We start from the raw sequence: 16,975 nt of genomic DNA on the forward strand, positions 1-16,975 counted from the left end.
TGGAATAATAACTGCTTTTGGAAAAGAAAATTATGACTTTTATGAAATCAATTAAAAAGTAATGCTTTAGATTTTAATCTTAGATCTTTATCTTTAAATATATTACTAATTCAACAATGGAATATTAACTGATTTTGGATAAGAACATGATTACTTTATCAAATCAATCGAAAAGTTATCTTTATCGAGCTTAAATAAGTTTCCGGAAGTAAATCAATGAAAATATAGCTGGTTAGTCACAGTTTGTTCGAGTAGATTTATTTATCATTTATGATGGTTTCTCGGAAGTTAACCATACCATACGGCATGACAAGTTTATCCGGTGTTTGCAGTGATCTTTAGACTGTTTTTTGCACCTTTCCGCTTGACTCCGCACCTGGCATTTCCCGTACTGTTTAGCGTGCATCATTTGCGCTGAATTCGTGGAAATCGCTGGCCAGCGGAATAGTTGGGCAAGGTTTTTTGCCGCTTATGCAGCTGTTGCAGCAGTTGCAGCTGCGGCGGCTGCTGCGGTTTGGCTGGCTTTCGATCGGGGGCACACACACGGAAACACATGGAAACCCATGGAAACCCAGAATAGCACAGAAGAAGGTAACCCGGTGCGTGTGGTGGACCCAAGTCCGGGTCACGAATTCGACGACGTCGGCACTTTGGAGCCGCCGACGCGCTGGCAAAAAATCTATTTGGACCACCGACCAGCGGCAATCGGTAGTCAGTCGGTTAAGAAGCTCCGGCGAACATTGATCATCGAAAGCCGTGCTTTGCCTAGTTTAGCTCCTTAGAACAGGATGAGAGTGCACTGCCTGCTGCTACTCCTGGCGCTCCTCGGAGCTCAGGCCGAATGTCCGAGCGACGGATCGACGGATGTGGCCGCCGAGAATCCTTCGGCGGACGATGGAGTCACCAGCAATGCAACCGCGCCCACAAGGCCAAGGATTCCCACCCCGGATGAGGTGAGTTTGGGTAGGATTATCTATCTCTTCCTACCAGTGAAAAATAAGTGGTTTAAGAACTTTAAATACTGATTTCAAACAGAGTACAGTTCAGTCTCAGAGTTTGCGATTATTGGATTTACTTAACATTTATTGACAATATTAATGAACTTGTGTGAAATCTATCTATAAATCCCTACAAATTTCTGGAACTTTACATGCTTTAAATGCATTAATTTCAAAGGACTACAAAGGACTAATGATCAATAACAGAAACAAATATTTAAATAATCGTAAAAAATCAAAATGCCATAAATAATTACAGTTCAAGAACTATTTTCATAAAATGAAAAAAAAACAAAAAAAATAAATAATAATTAATATTTCTTAGGAGCAAAGAAATCCTTGAAAAAGAAAATTATATGAAATGAATTGCATAATTAATGATTTGACTTTACATGCATTAATTTTAATACAAAATACTGATGATCAATAACAGAACCATTTATTTAAGCAATCGTAAAAGTAAAAATTTAGTAATAAATCACAGTTCAAGAATTCATTTTCATAAAATGGTAAATAAAATTGGTAAATAATAATAAGTAATTTTTCTCAGAAGCAAAAAAATCCTTCATAAAATTAAAAATAAAATAAATAAATTAGAAGTGATGTTTCCTAGAAGCAAGTAATGAATTGCATAATAAACTTCGAATGAACTCCGAATGAACTCTATTTCAGATCCTGGGTCAAGTGCCCCCGATCTCGCCGATCCGGACTGGCAACCCGCAGATGGACGCCTTCTACTTGATGTTCCCCGCGTTGGCAAGTCTGCTCCGGTGGGGCAGCCTCTTCCCGGCGCACTCGATCCTGAGTGCCGTGCCCGACAACCTGCAGCCGACGGCTGCCGCCTCCAAGGTGGTGCTCGTCCTGGCGGACGATCCCGCTACCAAGACAAGAGTGACCCGCCAGAATCCGGTGACCAATCCCCTCGGCCAGATGATGAACTGGCCGGCCGTTCCGCAGGACATCCTCAGCCAGGCCAACTTCCCCCCGCTTCCGCCCATGGACTTCGGACCCCAGGTGGGTCAGTTCCTCGCCCAGCTGCCGCCGATGGCTTCCGGTGGCTTCCTGGGTGCCGCCGCTCCGGTTCCCACTCCCGTGGCCGATCCTCCACCCGCTCCAGCTGCTCCTGCCCCGGCTCCTCCTGCTCCGGCTCCACCTGCTCCGGCTGCTGCTCCGGACTCGCCGCTGCCCGCTCTGGGTCAGGGCATCCAACCGCTCCTGGGCCAGGCCATGGCCCTCCTGAATCCGACCAACATCGATCCCGCCGGTCTGCTGGGACAGGCGGTGCCCAATCTCTCCAATCTGCCGGCGCCGAACCTCGACTTCGTGGCCCAGATGCAGCGGCAGTTCTTCCCGGCGACGGTGCCAGCTGCTTCAGCGGGAGCGGATGCCCAGGCCTCGGACATTTCCGAGGTGCGGGTGCGTCCCGAGATTCCCTACTCCCCGGAGGCTCAATACGCGCAGCTGAAGATCAAGTCCGCATTGGAGAGGCAGCAGGATAGGCAGGAGAAGCAGGAGGATCAGGAGCGAGTGCCGCTCTTGTGGTTCCGTCTGCCCACCACCACCACCACCAGCACCACCGATGAACTGGAGGACAAGACACTCGAGGATCTCCGCGTGGAGGCCAAGTTGCGCGCCTTCGAGCGCCAGGTGATCGCCGAGCTGAAGATGCTGCAGAAGATCGAGCTGATGGCCAAGGAGATGCGATCGAGTGCCGCGCAGACTTCCCCCGATTCCCCCTACAGGATCAATTATTCCCTGAGCCGCACTCCCGTGCACAAGATCACCCGCTCGGACATCGAGCACGCTCTGCGGGACGACTACGTGCGTCGTCTGGTGGCCAAGGAGGCGCAAAGGAAGGCCAGGACCTCGGCTCACATCAGCCGCAAGGCAGGTGGCTTCAAGCGACAGGCAAAGGCAGAGGATCCCACTCTGACCAAGGAGGAGATTGTGAAGATCATGGCGTATGCGTATCGCATGGCCAGCGAGCAGATGGAGAACGAGAAGGGAAAGCAGGACAAGGTCTACGCCGCCTACAGAACTGCAGAGAGTCCTAACCAGCAACAGCCAATGGAGAACTCCCAGATGATCCAGCAGCAGCAGCAGAGACAGTGGGCCGAGGATCAGGTGAGGATGCAGAAGGAGAGGCAGATGGCACAGCAGATGGCCCAGCAGAACCCCATGATGATGCAGCAGAGGCAATGGACAGAGGATCCCTCCAAAGTTCAGCAAACGCAACAGAGGCAGTGGAGCGAAGATCCCGCGAAGGCTCAACAAATGCAACAGAGGCAGTGGAGCGAAGATCCCGCAAAGGTGCAACAAATGCAGCAGAGGCAGTGGAGCGAAGAGCAGGCCAGGATTCAGCAGAATCAGCAACAGCAGCGACAGATGGAGAACCCCCAGATGATCCAGCAGAGCCCCATGATGATGCAGCAGAGGCAGTGGAGCGAGGATCCCGCGCAGGTTCAACAAATGCAGCAAATGCAGCAGAGGCAGTGGTCCGAGGAGCAGGCCAAGATCCAGCAAACCCAACAGCAGATGCAACAGAATCCCATGATGATGCAGCAAAGGCAGTGGACAGAGGATTCCGCGAAGGTTCACCAAATGCAGCAGAGGCAGTGGGCTGAGGATCAGGCAAGGATGCAACAGCAACCGCAACCGCAGATGATCCAGCAGAATCAAATGATGATGCAGCAGCGCCAGATGAAGAGCCCCCAAATGATGATGCAGCAGCAACAGCAGCAACCGCGAATGCAGCAGAGCCCCATGATGATGCAACAGCTGCAGCAACAGCAGATGCAACAGCAACCGAGGCAGTGGGCCAACCAGGAGGATGAAGCTGCCCAGCGGTGGGCCATGGAGAAGTCGCAGGCAATGCAGCAGGATCCCAACCAGATGGCAGCCCAGATGCAGCGACAACCCGATGGTGATGATGATGATAGCAAGAGTGACGATGAGTCCAAGGAGACAATCCTCGGAGAGGCCGGACCACAGATGGCGGAGAACGAGGGCAAGGCCCGGCACAAAGGTAATCTCTTCGGCGTTTTCCGCAACCGCAACCGCGACTCAGTGCGCAACTCTCTTTCGCAACCAGGCGGGGATCCCCTCGGACTCGGCGGCAACCGCAAGAAGTCCAAGTCCAAGCATTCGCACTCTTCGCGTCCCGCGGTGATCAACTACTACTATCAGGTGCCCCAGCGTCCAGCGCCAGTTCCGAGTTATCCGAGCAGCTATGGCACCAGCTACGGCGGCGGTGGCTACGGATCTAATGCCTACGGATCACCAGCTCCCGTTCGGGCCAACCCGTATCCCGCTGCCATTCCCGCTCCCGCTCCCGTTTACAGCTCCTATCCAGCTCAGGGTTACCGAGCTGCCGTTGGGAACGAGGAGGTGGACGACATGCTGCGCCAGCACCAGACGATGGCCAGGGTGAGTTGAGATCCAGATTCAGCTATTCAGCTGTTCAGCCATTAAGCTATTCAGCTATTTAGCTATTCAGCTATTCAGTTATTCAACTATTTAGCTATTTAGCTATTTAGTTATTTAGCTTTTCAGCTATTTAGCTATTTAAATCAGAGCCACAAGAGACACCACACCCACTTAAAACACCACATCGAACACTCACGTAGTCAGTTGCCTCCATTTGATGCATTTGATCCATTTCATTCGATTCATTCGCCTTCTTCTCATGGCATTAAACAGGCGACGCATTTCAGACAATAAACCCCAATCAATCGGACCAAGTCGGCGGATTGGAGAGGCGGGAGGAGGAGGACTCTGATCCCCCGGCGAGGACCAACACAACAGCAGCAGCTCCGCAGGAGCAACCGCCACCGCATCGAGTCCACAAAAGGTTAGCCAACTTCCACAGGTTTCCGCGCGATGACCAGAGGTCAGAGGTCAGGGGTTGTGGTTGCGGCCGATTGGATTGCCTCTGCGGCAGGAGTTGTCAGTGTGGCAGGGGATTGGAGACATCGAGGAGACAGGAGAGGACAGGGTCTTCCTGTCAGTGCAGGAGGAGCAGTCGACGAAGGAGGAGGAGTGCCGAGTACGGAACCCTGGAGACCATCGACGAGGGCTCCCTCAACGAACTGCGCAGGGAATACAAGCTTGGATTGAAGGAGATCACCCTGAGTCCGGATGAAGATCCCGCCGAGGCTCTGATGCGCTACAATGCCGCCTCCATTCGGGAAGCCTTGGAGCGGGCCAGCATGGAACCGCTGGAGATCGGGGCAGATCAGTACGAGGAGGGTGGTGGCCAGCAGGAGCCTCTAGAGGAGGAGCAACTGCAGCAGCCGGATTCCTCCCACCATCAGCATCAGCATCAGTACAACCACCAGGACTTTGTCCGTCTCACCACATCCACAGCAGCTCCAGTTGAGAGCTCCACTGAAGCGAGAATTCCAGTGGAAAGTACGTCCACTTCAGAGGCTCCCTCTAAAGTTGAGGTCGTCACCACAACCAGCACAACCACTGAAGCTCCCAGGGAAGAGGAGCCGGAGATGCAGCAGGACTCGATGGCCGAGAGCTCCCATGTGACCAAGTCGATTAGCAAGCAGGAGGAGGAGATCCACGAGCTGCACACCATTGTGGACAAGCTGAAGTTGGAGATGATCAAGCTGAAATCCAGGTGCAACATGATCATATTGAACAACAAACTGCGGGAGGAGTCAGTTGCCAAGAAAGAAGCTGTGGAGAAGAAAACCATAGAGGAGAAACCGAAGGTGGAGGAAAAGAAGAGCAGAAAAGAGGAGGAGGAGAAGACCACAGTGGAGCAGGAGGAGGATCAGCAGGAGGAAGAGGAGGATGTGACAGCCACCTCCACTACCACCACCACCACCTCTGAGACTCCACAAACCGAAGCCAAATCGAAGGTGGCGAGCGCCAAGGCCAAAGAAGATGACCCTTACGGACCCCTCAACAAACTGGACTACGAAGAGGAGCAAAACTGGCAGCGCATCCTGGCCAATCGGGGCTACGATACGGATTTCCTGACCAAGAACCTGGAGGGTCAGTTCCCCCAAACGCAGAACCTCGAGATGGCGAAGCCCTGCAATTACGACGCAACTGCCAGCCAGGAGTACTCCACCTACCCGGAGTTCCAGGCCGACGAAGCCACCTCCTCCTCCGATGCGGAGGGCAAGTCCAAGCGAGCCTTGACCATGAAGCAGCAAGCTCTGCTTCTCAATGCGGCTCTCAATGATAGTGGCAGTGACTCGAGTGATGTCCCAACGACTCCGACTCCCTATGCGATGCGGGGGAAGTTTGTGAGGAGGCGGAGCACGGCGAGAAGAACCCGCAGTCCCTGGATCAGGAAGGAGGACGAGGAGACCTGGGTGCGGTCCACTCGCCAGGCGAAGATGCCGCAGCGGGCGAAGAAGCCCACTGTCGCGAAGAAACCCACTGCCAAGTCAACCAGCAGCCAGGTCACCACGCAGGCCAGTGTGAGCAGCACCAAGTTGGACAGCCTGGTGGACGTGCTCAAGGATCTGCTGCGTCTGCAGGTCCAGAAGGAGAAGAAGGCCAGCCTCCTGAGAACAGGGAATAGTCTTTCGCGAACGCAGCAATCATCTATCAAGCCCATCAAGTCCATCAAGCGGAAGAGGTTGCGCAGAAGGCAACGCAAGCCCATTGCCACCACCATCAGAAACTCCATCCAATCCAGAGCCTTAGCACCCAACCCATGAAGCTACTAACCAACTAACCCCACTAACTAATCGTAGACCGTAGTTATAGCATACTCACTTAAACACTCATCTGCATCTTCCATTTGCATATCCCAATCCGTCCATTTCGCCAGTCCATCATCAGCACCATCCGTAACCGAAATCGAAACCGCATCCGAAACCGCATCCGAAATCGCATCCGAAATCGCACCCTCATCCGATCCCCAAGTGGGCTCCATTTTCACCGTCAACGAGGGACTGCTGCATCCGTTCATGGGCCTCCTGCCGGTGGCCCGACCGGATGATCCCTGGAACCAGAAGCCCTACGACCCACACCATCCCCTCTACTCGGGGGGCGGGAGCTACGAGGCCTACTTGAAGGACAATCGCCATCGGAGGGACACGCACATCATGGGCCAGGGCACCCAGCACGGCATCCTCACTCCCGGAATGCTGGAGCGACTGCTCCGCATCAAGGTGGACTTCCAGCGCAGGTTTCCGCACCTCTACAAGGGCATGCTCAACCACCACACGAACCTAACCCGCGTGGAGGTCGAGCCTCCAGTTCTGGGCAGGATATCCACGCCCAAGAAGAAGTCCAAGGAAAGGCAGCAGGAGCAGGAGGAGGATGACGAACCCATCTTCGAGTTGGGCGCCGCCGAACGGAGTTTGTTCGAGGAGGACACCCAGGACTCCCTCGAGAAGGAACCCTTCCAGGAGTCGGACGACGAGGACGATCGGGATGCAGAGGATCTGAAGGATCCAAAGGAGAGCAGTGAACCCAGCAGCAGAAAACAGCGGGATGAAAACGACATCGACTACTTCAACTTCGATGACGATGATGTTGATGATTGACTTTTATTGTAATACAATAGCAATACAAATAAATATTGAATATTATTAATGTGTAAACAAAATGGTTTTATATCAGTAAAATCTTTTTGCGAATCCACAATGCAATCTGACAATATTAAATGCAATCTTTCAATTTGATACTATAGCTAATGGCTAATCCACTAACAGTTTTCATTCAAAGGTAACCAATATTAAATATTATTAATGTGTAAACAAGATGGTTTTATAATCAGTTAAATTTATGTTGGGAATCCCCAATGCAAACTTACAATATTAAATGTTAAATACAATCTTTCAAATTGTTACTGTAGGTAATAGCTAATAGCTAATCAAAAGGTAACCAATTTAATTCCCCCAAGGGAACTGCCCTCAAATGTGATATGATTAACTAGATATGCCCTAGACCATTACCGAAATTTCTCCGGGGATTTGGAAACTTCAGCCTAAAATACTTTTGTTCCCACATTTGGAGGGCAACTCTTTCGCGATGAAGTGCTGGTCGTATTTGTTTACTGCATACTTCTCCTGCTTTTTGCTGACAAAAGCGGAGGAAACCGAATCGGATAGGCAGTTGGCCGAAGCATTGGCCAAAGTTGTGGCCAACTCAGAGATGGGCAGCTTCAATACCCTCCATATTTACACCTACGTGAGCTCCCAATCGACTGGCGGCCACTTGGAGGAGCTGCTCACCGAGGTCCTGATGACTTTGCCCGCCGACTTGCAGGCCAAGAGTCTGATTTACCAGCAATCCATGGAGTACAAGCCGTATGTGCATGCTGTTCTGGCCTTGGTGGACGATCTGCCAGCTCTGGCGGCGCTCTACGAGGGGATCAGGGCCACCCAGGATCTGTCGCACACCCTCGTCTACATGTCCTTGCCCACGGATGTGTACGGCAGTGAAGTTCAGTTGGCCCTCCAGCTTTTGTGGCGGCTCAGTGTCCTGAATGTGGCAGTTGTTCTGCGTGCTCCTGGCAATCAGTTCATCATGGCGAGCTACTTTCCATTCAGTGCTCATCACGGTTGTCAGGTGATCTCCGCCAGCGTCGTGAATCGCTATCATTTGGCAACCAAGAACTGGGTTAGTGGGGATTACTTTCCCGAAAAGCTGGCGAATTTCTACGGCTGCTTGCTGACCTGCGCCACTTGGGAGGACATGCCCTACTTGGTCCTTCGACGCGACGGCAGTGGCTCCTTTGTGGGCATCGAGGGAGCTCTCCTCCAGTTCATGGCCAACAATCTGAACTTCAGCGTGGGCCTCTACTGGATGAACAAGGAGGAGGTGCTGGCCACCTTCGATGAATCCGGCAGGATCTTCAATGAAGTGAGTTTGCTTGAAAAATAATAAGAGTTACGTATAATAGGAAATGTAGGAAATATGGTAAAGGTTTTACCGATTTCAGATCTTTGGACGCCACGCTGACTTCTCGCTGGGAGGATTCCACTTTAAGCCCAGCGCCGGGAGTGAGATTCCCTATTCGCAGTCCACCTATTACTTCATGAGCCACATCATGCTGGTGACGAACCTGCAGAGCGCCTACTCCGCCTACGAGAAGCTGGCCTTTCCCTTCAGTCCGCTGCTGTGGAAGGTGGTTGCCCTGCTCCTGATCCTGGCCTGCCTCCTCCTGGCGATCCTCAAGCATTGCTGGCATGTTCGGGAGTTGACCAGGCACCAGTACTACGAACTGCTGGTGATGACAATGGGTGGCAACCTGGAGAATCGCCGGCTGCCGCGCAGGATCTTCGGTCGCGTGGTGCTGATAACCTGGCTACTGGGCACCCTGATCCTGCGGAGTGCCTACCAGTCGGGAATGTACCAACTGCTGCGGCAGGACACCCAACGGAATCCCCCGCAAACGATCGCCGAGGTGCTCGCCCAGGAGTTCACCATCCAACTGGAGGAGGGCAACGAGGCGAGGATTCTTGCCAGTCTGCCGGAACTGCACCCGCATCGATTGGTTCACCTGGCGGGCAGCGAGCTGCAATCCTTTCCAGCTCTGGCGGCGAAGAGTGGCTCATCGGCGAGGGTGGCCATCCTCACGCCGTACGAGTACTTCGGCTACTTCAGGAAGGTGCATCCGATGAGCAGGCGACTCCACCTGGTGAGGGAACGCATCTACACCCAGCAACTGGCCTTCTACGTGAGGCGTCACTCGTATCTCGTGGGCGTGCTCGATAGGCAGATCCGGCACGCCCACTCCCACGGATTCCTGGAGCACTGGACGCGCCAGTTTGTGAGTGCCGTCGACGAGAAGGACGAGAGTGTGTCCAGGATCGCCGCCACCTCGTACAGAACCCTCGACGGCATCGATGGCGATCCCACGTTCTCCGATTCCGAGGAGCAGCTGGTGGCCACCGTTCGCCGGAATGAGCTCTCCATGAAGGAGCTTGCAGCCCTCTTCTGGCTCATCCTTTGGGCCAATCTGGGTGCTCTGGCCGTCTTCCTCCTGGAACTCCTGTGGCCTAGACTTAAAATCAAGGGAAGGAAAGCAAAAATGCTTTTTCAATACAAGAAATCAAGCAAATAATTAAGTATAATATATAACTTACAATATCCATTTAATTATTAGAGTTCTATTTTAAACCCTTTTTCCAAATAAATCATTGATTTATTTTTCATAAATATTACTCATATATATTTAACAAGGTTTTTTATATAATATTTTTATATTATTTGAACAAATACAATAATGTTTTTTTTTTATACCTCTTTATATATATTTAATTGAACTAAATTGGCCATCCACAAACTAACTACTAACTACAACCCAGAACGCGAGCCACTCAAAACTGCAAGGCTTTCATGTTCCTACTTGCTGGTGGGATGACCCAAATAAATGCCCAAAAATTATAGGACTCAAGGAGCGGCCATTAGGCGAATGGTACTGATTACGACTACCCGCTCCTTGGATGTCACGATTCGCCAGCGAGACGGCATAAATAATTCCGGATTTATTTGCGGGCCAGGCGTTTTAATTAAATTACTTCATAATCCACAGAGTCGGCGAGTGCCACTCCCACTTGCCCACTTGCCCACTTACCCACTTACCCACCCCATTCCTTGTTCATCCAGGACAAAGGACATCCCTCCAGCTGCGAGGCGGATGGCTTTCAGGATAGTTGGCCAAAGTGTTCGCTGCTCGTATCGTAAAAACGCAAAACGTTTTATCTAAAAGCGATAAATTTTGAAAACCAAAACTTGCGCTGGTGAATCAACCCCCGCCGATCTGCCGCCAATCCCCCCTTCCCCTCCTCCTCCCTTCGAATAGTTGTCCTTCAGCAGAGCACCATCTCCTCCTCCGAAATCCAAGTCCACCCACCGCACACATAGACATCAATTTGGTGTGTGTGTGTGTGCTTCTTGCCGGCAATCCTTGCAACATTTGCGGCTGCCGTTGTCGCCATCGACTGGTTACATGTAAGTGCTGCCATTGCCCCCTGATCCCCCTGTCCCCCTTCCCCTTCCCCTCCCCCTTCCCCTCATCTCTCATCCCTTGCAGGACGCCTCGGCAGTCCACCCATCCTTGGCAATCTCTTGCTGCTTTGCTTATCGCCTCGCACATTTGAGCTTTTTGAAATTTCTCGCCACAAAAACTGTCTGTAATGGGCACAACGTTGCCCGGCTTCGGCTTTATACACTGCCACAAAAATATATGCTATTTAAATTTTTTTAAAAAAATATACTGGGGTTAAAGCAAGGTTAGAAAAGAGTTTCACAAATGATAATCACATTAGGTTATATTAAATGTTGTATACCCTCGTAATGAAAACTAAAATCTAATTTAAAATCCCAAAAAAGTGACCTGAAATTATTCCAAGTGGTATTTTCCGGCCACCCGTTCCCTGCCCCCCACCTCAGTTTTCCTACTCATCCTTGGGAGCCAACTAGTCAACGACATCGTCTTCGTCCTTGTCGTTCGCTGGAAATTCAAGTAAATGTATTGAACTTAAGCTCATTGCCTGCGATGTCGTTTTCGAGGCAGTCGCAGTCAGCGTCTGAGGCGATACATCCCATTCGCCATCTACCAAAGCATCTAGCATTCCCCATTCCCCATACCCCATAGCCCAACCCCCAATCCCCTTCTACATTTTCCATTTCCCCCCAACCGCCTTTTCCACACCCACCAATCAACCTCTTTAATGCGCTGTGCTGTTTAGCAGGAAGGCCAGCTAAAAAAGGAGCGAAACTTGATGCAATTCTTTATATAAAATGCCTGACGTTTTCCAGTTTTTGGGTATCATTCACAGTTTGGTATTAACCAAAAAAAAAATATACTCTATATTAGGTTGTTTGGTAATGACATACCGGTTTTTACATTCAAATTTCGCGTTTCGCTTGTGAAGTCAAATATAATCGTAATTGGCAAAGGTATCGGCATCACCTTTAAAATGACATATAGTTTGTTAAATAATTACAATCGATTGAAATGGAGTTCACAAACGCAGAAATCCGGGCAATTTTGAGATTTTATTTCGCACAGGGAAAAACTGCTGAGGAATCTCGCAGACAGATTATTGCTGTCTTAGGAGATAACAAACTTTCGATTCAAACCGCCGAACAGCGCACAGTGGTTGCGCCCGTAGGCCATAAATCAAAAATCGACTTAAAAATAATTAGTCAAAATGTAAAGAAATTTATATAGAGACCAAAGATGGAAGTTTGCTTCTATGCAAGTGTATTTTTGTTAGATAGTGTCCTCACAAATAGATGGCCATAAAGTAGACAATAGTAGTGCCGGACACAAAGAGCAGGGACAAGATCCAATATAGTGGTTAGTAGATTGTGGTGGTGCACAGCTCGGTGGTTTGACTTCCTTACATTCCCGAATCGAAAGAATTGGTTTAGTGAATAATTTTAAAAAAGTGCAGTAATACTCACCATTTTTATCGATATTTTATGGATTTGTTTGCCATTTGGTTTAAACAGGCGATTTTGGCTTCTTTTGCGTACGAATAATTTTGAAAAGCTTTGTTTTCCAGTTTTTTTTTATGTTTGACCAGATTGTGAACATCCATGTAATATTTTTCGTAGTGACCAATATAGACCAATTGACTATATATTTGACTGCAGTATTTTCTATTTAGTTAGATGATGACAATCTTTAGGCTCTAATGTTTTGAACATCTTGTGGTGGCTTGACTGTTTATACGTTTGCTATTTAAATACCATGCCTTGCGTTAATTGTTTAGATGATGACGAGGCTGTTTGACATAACCTTAGCAACAGATTGACGACGGTTAAGTTTTACGATTGATACGTTTTGTATAGTACACCTACTCCCACTTACAAAATTCACTTTATGCTTAAAACTAAATTCAAACTTATCACAAAAATGTTGACCGAAAATTTAGATTTTCTTTTGTTTGCTTTTGAAACAAGTGTATTAGCTGCGAAAGGTTTTTGTGTACTGAACTTTGAATGAGCTGTTCGCCTTAGGTAGAGCTCGAATTGAAAAGCATGGAGAGTTTGATCGAGAAATTCAATAGAAAATACAAATATTAGGTTGTTTGCTATATATTACATTTAATATTAAATATTATATATCTGTAAAGGTGGATTGAATAAGAAATAACGTATTAAATAACAAGCAAATAACAAATACCATTTACCAAAATCACTCATACGCCATGTAAGCCGAAATGAATGATTTTTTCATGGGTGTTCCGTCCAATTTCGTCTTTCGTCTTTCGTCGTGGTTGAGCTCAACTTTCGGATCGGTTACCCAGCTTTTTTGCAGCTCAGTCTGGACTACTCTGGGCAATTGCCACACTGCCACTGCCACTGCCACATCCTCATCCGCATCCTCGTCCTCATCCACTGCGGCAATACTTTGGCTCGTTTGGCAATGAATTTTTATGGCGCGACTTTTACGTCACCATCATTCGGGGGATGGAAAACGGGGTTAAGGGGGGAAAGGGGGAAGACCAGTCAGAATCTGTTGTAGCGGAACCCTCGAAGGCGAGACATGGCTGCGCGCTAAACAAACATATTCATGACGAGATTACCCAACTGCTGTTGCACTTACCATACAATTTGCATGGAAGAAAGGGGAGGGGAAAGGGAAGGGGAAAGGGAAGGGGAAAGGGGAGGGGAGGTGGGGTGAGGGGGTGCGCAAAAAAGAGCGAGGAATCCCATGCAGAAATTGTCCTTCTAATGGCAGACCGACTGCAGCAAATGCCAATTTCCGGCCGCGAAATTACATCTAATTAGCTAATCAACACAATTATGGTACGACCTGCGGCCCCCGCCCACACGCACACACACACATAGAAGCATAACTGCACACACATACATTGAAGGGATAAAGGGATTGTTGCTGCAACGGAAGTTGGCCAGACACAGCGGCAACATCGACATCGACATCGACAACATTCGATGAGGATGCGGCTTAGGAGCGAGTTCGCCGTACAGTTGCCACATCCGGCCACGCCTCCTTTCCCCTTCCTTGGACACAACGCCCAGCGGCAGCGGGATGAACCGCTGCACAAAGTGGCAAATGCTGGCCACTCATTACGGATTGCTGAGGTGCCAATCTGGAATTTCTCTGGCGCGGCTGAGCCTTAAACACATCAGATCCGGGACACTCGGAAAAATAAATAAATTAAATACCTATATTATATATAGTGCTTTGAAATAGTTGTAACTGTAATTTAATATAATTGGTGGCATCGAGTATCGAATGCGAAATGGTAAAGGGTCAAAAGCCAAAATCTAAATATTAAATTCACAATTTTATTTTTCTTTGTTAGCTGAAAATGGAATGGTAATAAAAAACTTTTCCCCGAAACGTTCAAACGGCAATAATTATCCATTTTCAAAGCTCTATTACCAAGTCATTGCGAATTCATAACAGCCGTCATAATTTGTCGGAAAAATGTCTCGGTTACACCATATTTTAACCATATTTTCAACTGGTGGTCCCTGGGGCACCAATCCTGTCCCGATCCGCGTGGGAGTTCGTTGATCCCGACCTGGTCGTCCTGGCCAGCTGCACATGTGGTCTCCACTCAATTATCCGGCGTACATTCGTTAGCTCATTAAGGCTCCTTGCGCGGCGGGAGCGTGTCCTTCGCCGGATCCCGCTCCCTTTCCTTACTTTCCTTACTTTCCCTACTTTCTCCCCCCGCCCCGCCAGTCTCCCTTCGCCGGCCATCGTCCACAGTTAATATCCTGTGTCAACTGTTGTCCATTCAATTTGCATTTTTGCAATTATTTCAATTAAATCGACAAAAGGAAAGCGTCTGCTGCCCGCAAGGCAAGGCGAGTCCGCCAAATGAGTCGATGATTGTGGGGCCGAAAAGGGGGCGTTCCCGCCGCCCGGCGAGGAATATAATTTCCTCGCGCCGGATGTGACAATGAATACGCATTAATAAGTGCATACAAACGTACAGACGCGACCATATTAAATGGCAACAGTGAGAAGATGATGCTTTATTTAAGAAATAAATAATGTTTAATTAATAAATAAATATGAGAAAAATATTCACTTCATAAATACAATTTTCTCAATTGGTAGTTTCATACTTAAAAATAATATTCATTTGTATGCAGTTATATCTTGTCTTATTCTGTGAACTAAAATGCGATGCTTTTTGTTTAATGTGGTTGTTATATTTCTATTCATTTTCCAAGTGTCTGCAATTTGTGAGGACTTCCTGTAATAAATTCATACAATTAACCTGTGCCATACACACCCACTGTAGGATATGTTTACGATTTCTGAACTCCCGTCGAGACGGAGCGAATCAAACCGAACCGAACCGAACCGAATCGGGTCGCATTCTTTTGTTGCCACTGATGTTGCTGCTGCTGCGTGCCTTCCGGTGGGTAAATTGATATGACCCCCGGCCCAAGCCCTCACCATTGTCCGAAACCCCACGGGAAAGCCCAGCAAGCAGACGCTGGGTGTCCACACACAAGATGGCATGAGCATGAACGGAATGCGGCATGAATGGCGGGCTAATTTTGTGGAGCGCGACGGGCGGCTCGCTTTTAACAATATTAATATGCAAAATAAAATAAATGCAGGCAAATGAAGGATAAGCCGGAGACAAAGCGCCACGAAGAAATGGCATTATAAAGGAATGAAGCTGGCAATTTTCATTCGCACAGCGGGAAATTGGATTTGGCCCACTTCACACCCCGCACACACATTTGCCACTTGCCATGTAGTTTTGTGCGCGCGGTCCTGCGGTCGTATACGTAATGTGATTACTGCACGCTGCCAGGGTTGCCAACGACACCGCAGCCAGCCAGTGCGTGTCGCAAGGACAGAATTATATGATTTGAATAATAATTGAATTAGGAAATCAGAGAGACACATATCCCCGTCCGCGTTCTGTACATGTCTCGCATTTTTAGACCAACTTCTAGCCGCAGTGCCGCCTCTGAATTTACGAGTTTTCCCACTTTATCGGGTAATCGAACGGTTGTGAGTTTTCTTCATCGATTCGCCTCGCAGCTTCTGTCAAATATGTGCAATTAAAAGCCATAAATTTGTGAAAACTATCACCTCCCCCCCACAGGCACCTGCCACGCCCCCCGCCCGGTATGCATTATCCTCGCCCATTTGTTTGACTGCTCCAGCAGCAGTCGCTTAAGCAGCTCAAGTGGAGCCAGATCCTAGATCCTGACAAGTGCCGGCTGGAGCTAAGGACGCGCACAGTGGGCGCAGATAGGCAAAATCAATAAGAAAAGTGCAAAAAAACGGAAAAATCGATTTTTAAAATAATTCAAGGGGGACCCCCACAAAAATTTCGAAAAAATTTATTTTCTGAAATTCAAAAAGGCTGGTATGCAATTTTGTTAAAGGCCTAGAAACATGAAGGAAAATGCATTTCCCGTTGAGATAACGTGATTTTTGGACATTGAATGCAAGTTTTTCCAAATAGAGGCTTTACAAAGAAAAATCTTCCAATGCGGGATAATAATAATTTAGCAACTAAGAGTAGAATTCTTTCCACTGTGCCCGACTAACTATGTCTAATGCTATCGACATTTGTCGCCTTCAAATGGTTAACAAGTTTCTGCAAACATCGACAGCCATCATTACTAACTGCTCGCTCTCTGCTCTCTCCACACTCTATTCTCCACTCCACTCTCCACTCTCCTCTCTGCTCTCTCCACTCCACTACACTTGCTCCTTTCTCGCTCTTCACTTGGTTGTAATCATGTGAATCCGCTTAAACTGTCGAAGTGTATTGTGCGTCATTATTCTCTCTCGTGCCATTAGACTTGAATAGTTTTTCCATACTAAGAAGTTAAAAAGAGCGCATAAAAGACACAAGAACGGCTAAGAAAGCGACGAACGCAAATCGCATCGTCGACTTTGCTGCTCATCATTTGTTGCTGCACTTCTGCCAATATCTGTAGGTACACTGGAGAAAAAAAGTATACATTTAAAATAAGGTAAGCAAATAAAAACAAAAAAATTGGTTTTATTGTATTTTATTTATATTTTG

At 48.5% G+C, this 16,975-nt stretch overlaps 2 protein-coding genes and 1 long non-coding RNA gene across 4 annotated transcripts; 2 read left to right on the top strand and 1 right to left on the bottom strand.

The window, feature by feature from the left end:
* The first annotated feature begins 728 nt into the window (after positions 1 to 728).
* LOC108095339 (defective chorion-1 protein, FC125 isoform) lies at positions 729 to 7,636 on the top strand. Of its 2 annotated transcripts, XM_017196421.2 has the most exons (5): positions 729 to 953; positions 1,671 to 4,023; positions 4,090 to 4,424; positions 4,712 to 4,848; positions 6,796 to 7,636. In XM_017196421.2, exons 1-5 carry the CDS (start codon positions 789 to 791, stop codon positions 7,514 to 7,516), a joined length of 3,711 nt encoding a protein of 1,236 aa, XP_017051910.1. In that variant the 5' UTR covers positions 729 to 788; the 3' UTR covers positions 7,517 to 7,636. The 2 variants fall into 2 exon arrangements, with proteins under 2 accessions (XP_017051910.1, XP_017051911.1); XM_017196422.2 differs by lacking the exon at positions 6,796 to 7,636 and having other exon boundaries at positions 4,698 to 4,824.
* Positions 7,637 to 7,712: 76 nt separating this feature from the next.
* On the top strand, positions 7,713 to 10,041 carry LOC108095264. Its single transcript, XM_017196289.1, has 2 exons — positions 7,713 to 8,837; positions 8,917 to 10,041. Exons 1-2 carry the CDS (start codon positions 8,004 to 8,006, stop codon positions 10,039 to 10,041), a joined length of 1,959 nt encoding a protein of 652 aa, XP_017051778.1. The 5' UTR covers positions 7,713 to 8,003.
* Positions 10,042 to 12,157: 2,116 nt separating this feature from the next.
* On the bottom strand, positions 12,158 to 12,904 carry LOC108095340. Its single transcript, XR_001771645.2, has 3 exons — positions 12,802 to 12,904; positions 12,393 to 12,729; positions 12,158 to 12,327 (listed from the first exon to the last, which is right to left on the bottom strand). It is a non-coding gene; the product is annotated as an uncharacterized LOC108095340 (long non-coding RNA).
* Between the last annotated feature and the right edge of the window lie 4,071 nt (positions 12,905 to 16,975).

Source organism: Drosophila ficusphila, unplaced genomic scaffold (assembly GCF_018152265.1).
Source record: "Drosophila ficusphila isolate 14025-0441.05 unplaced genomic scaffold, ASM1815226v1 contig_198, whole genome shotgun sequence".
In the NCBI taxonomy this organism is placed as follows: domain Eukaryota; kingdom Metazoa; phylum Arthropoda; class Insecta; order Diptera; family Drosophilidae; genus Drosophila; species Drosophila ficusphila.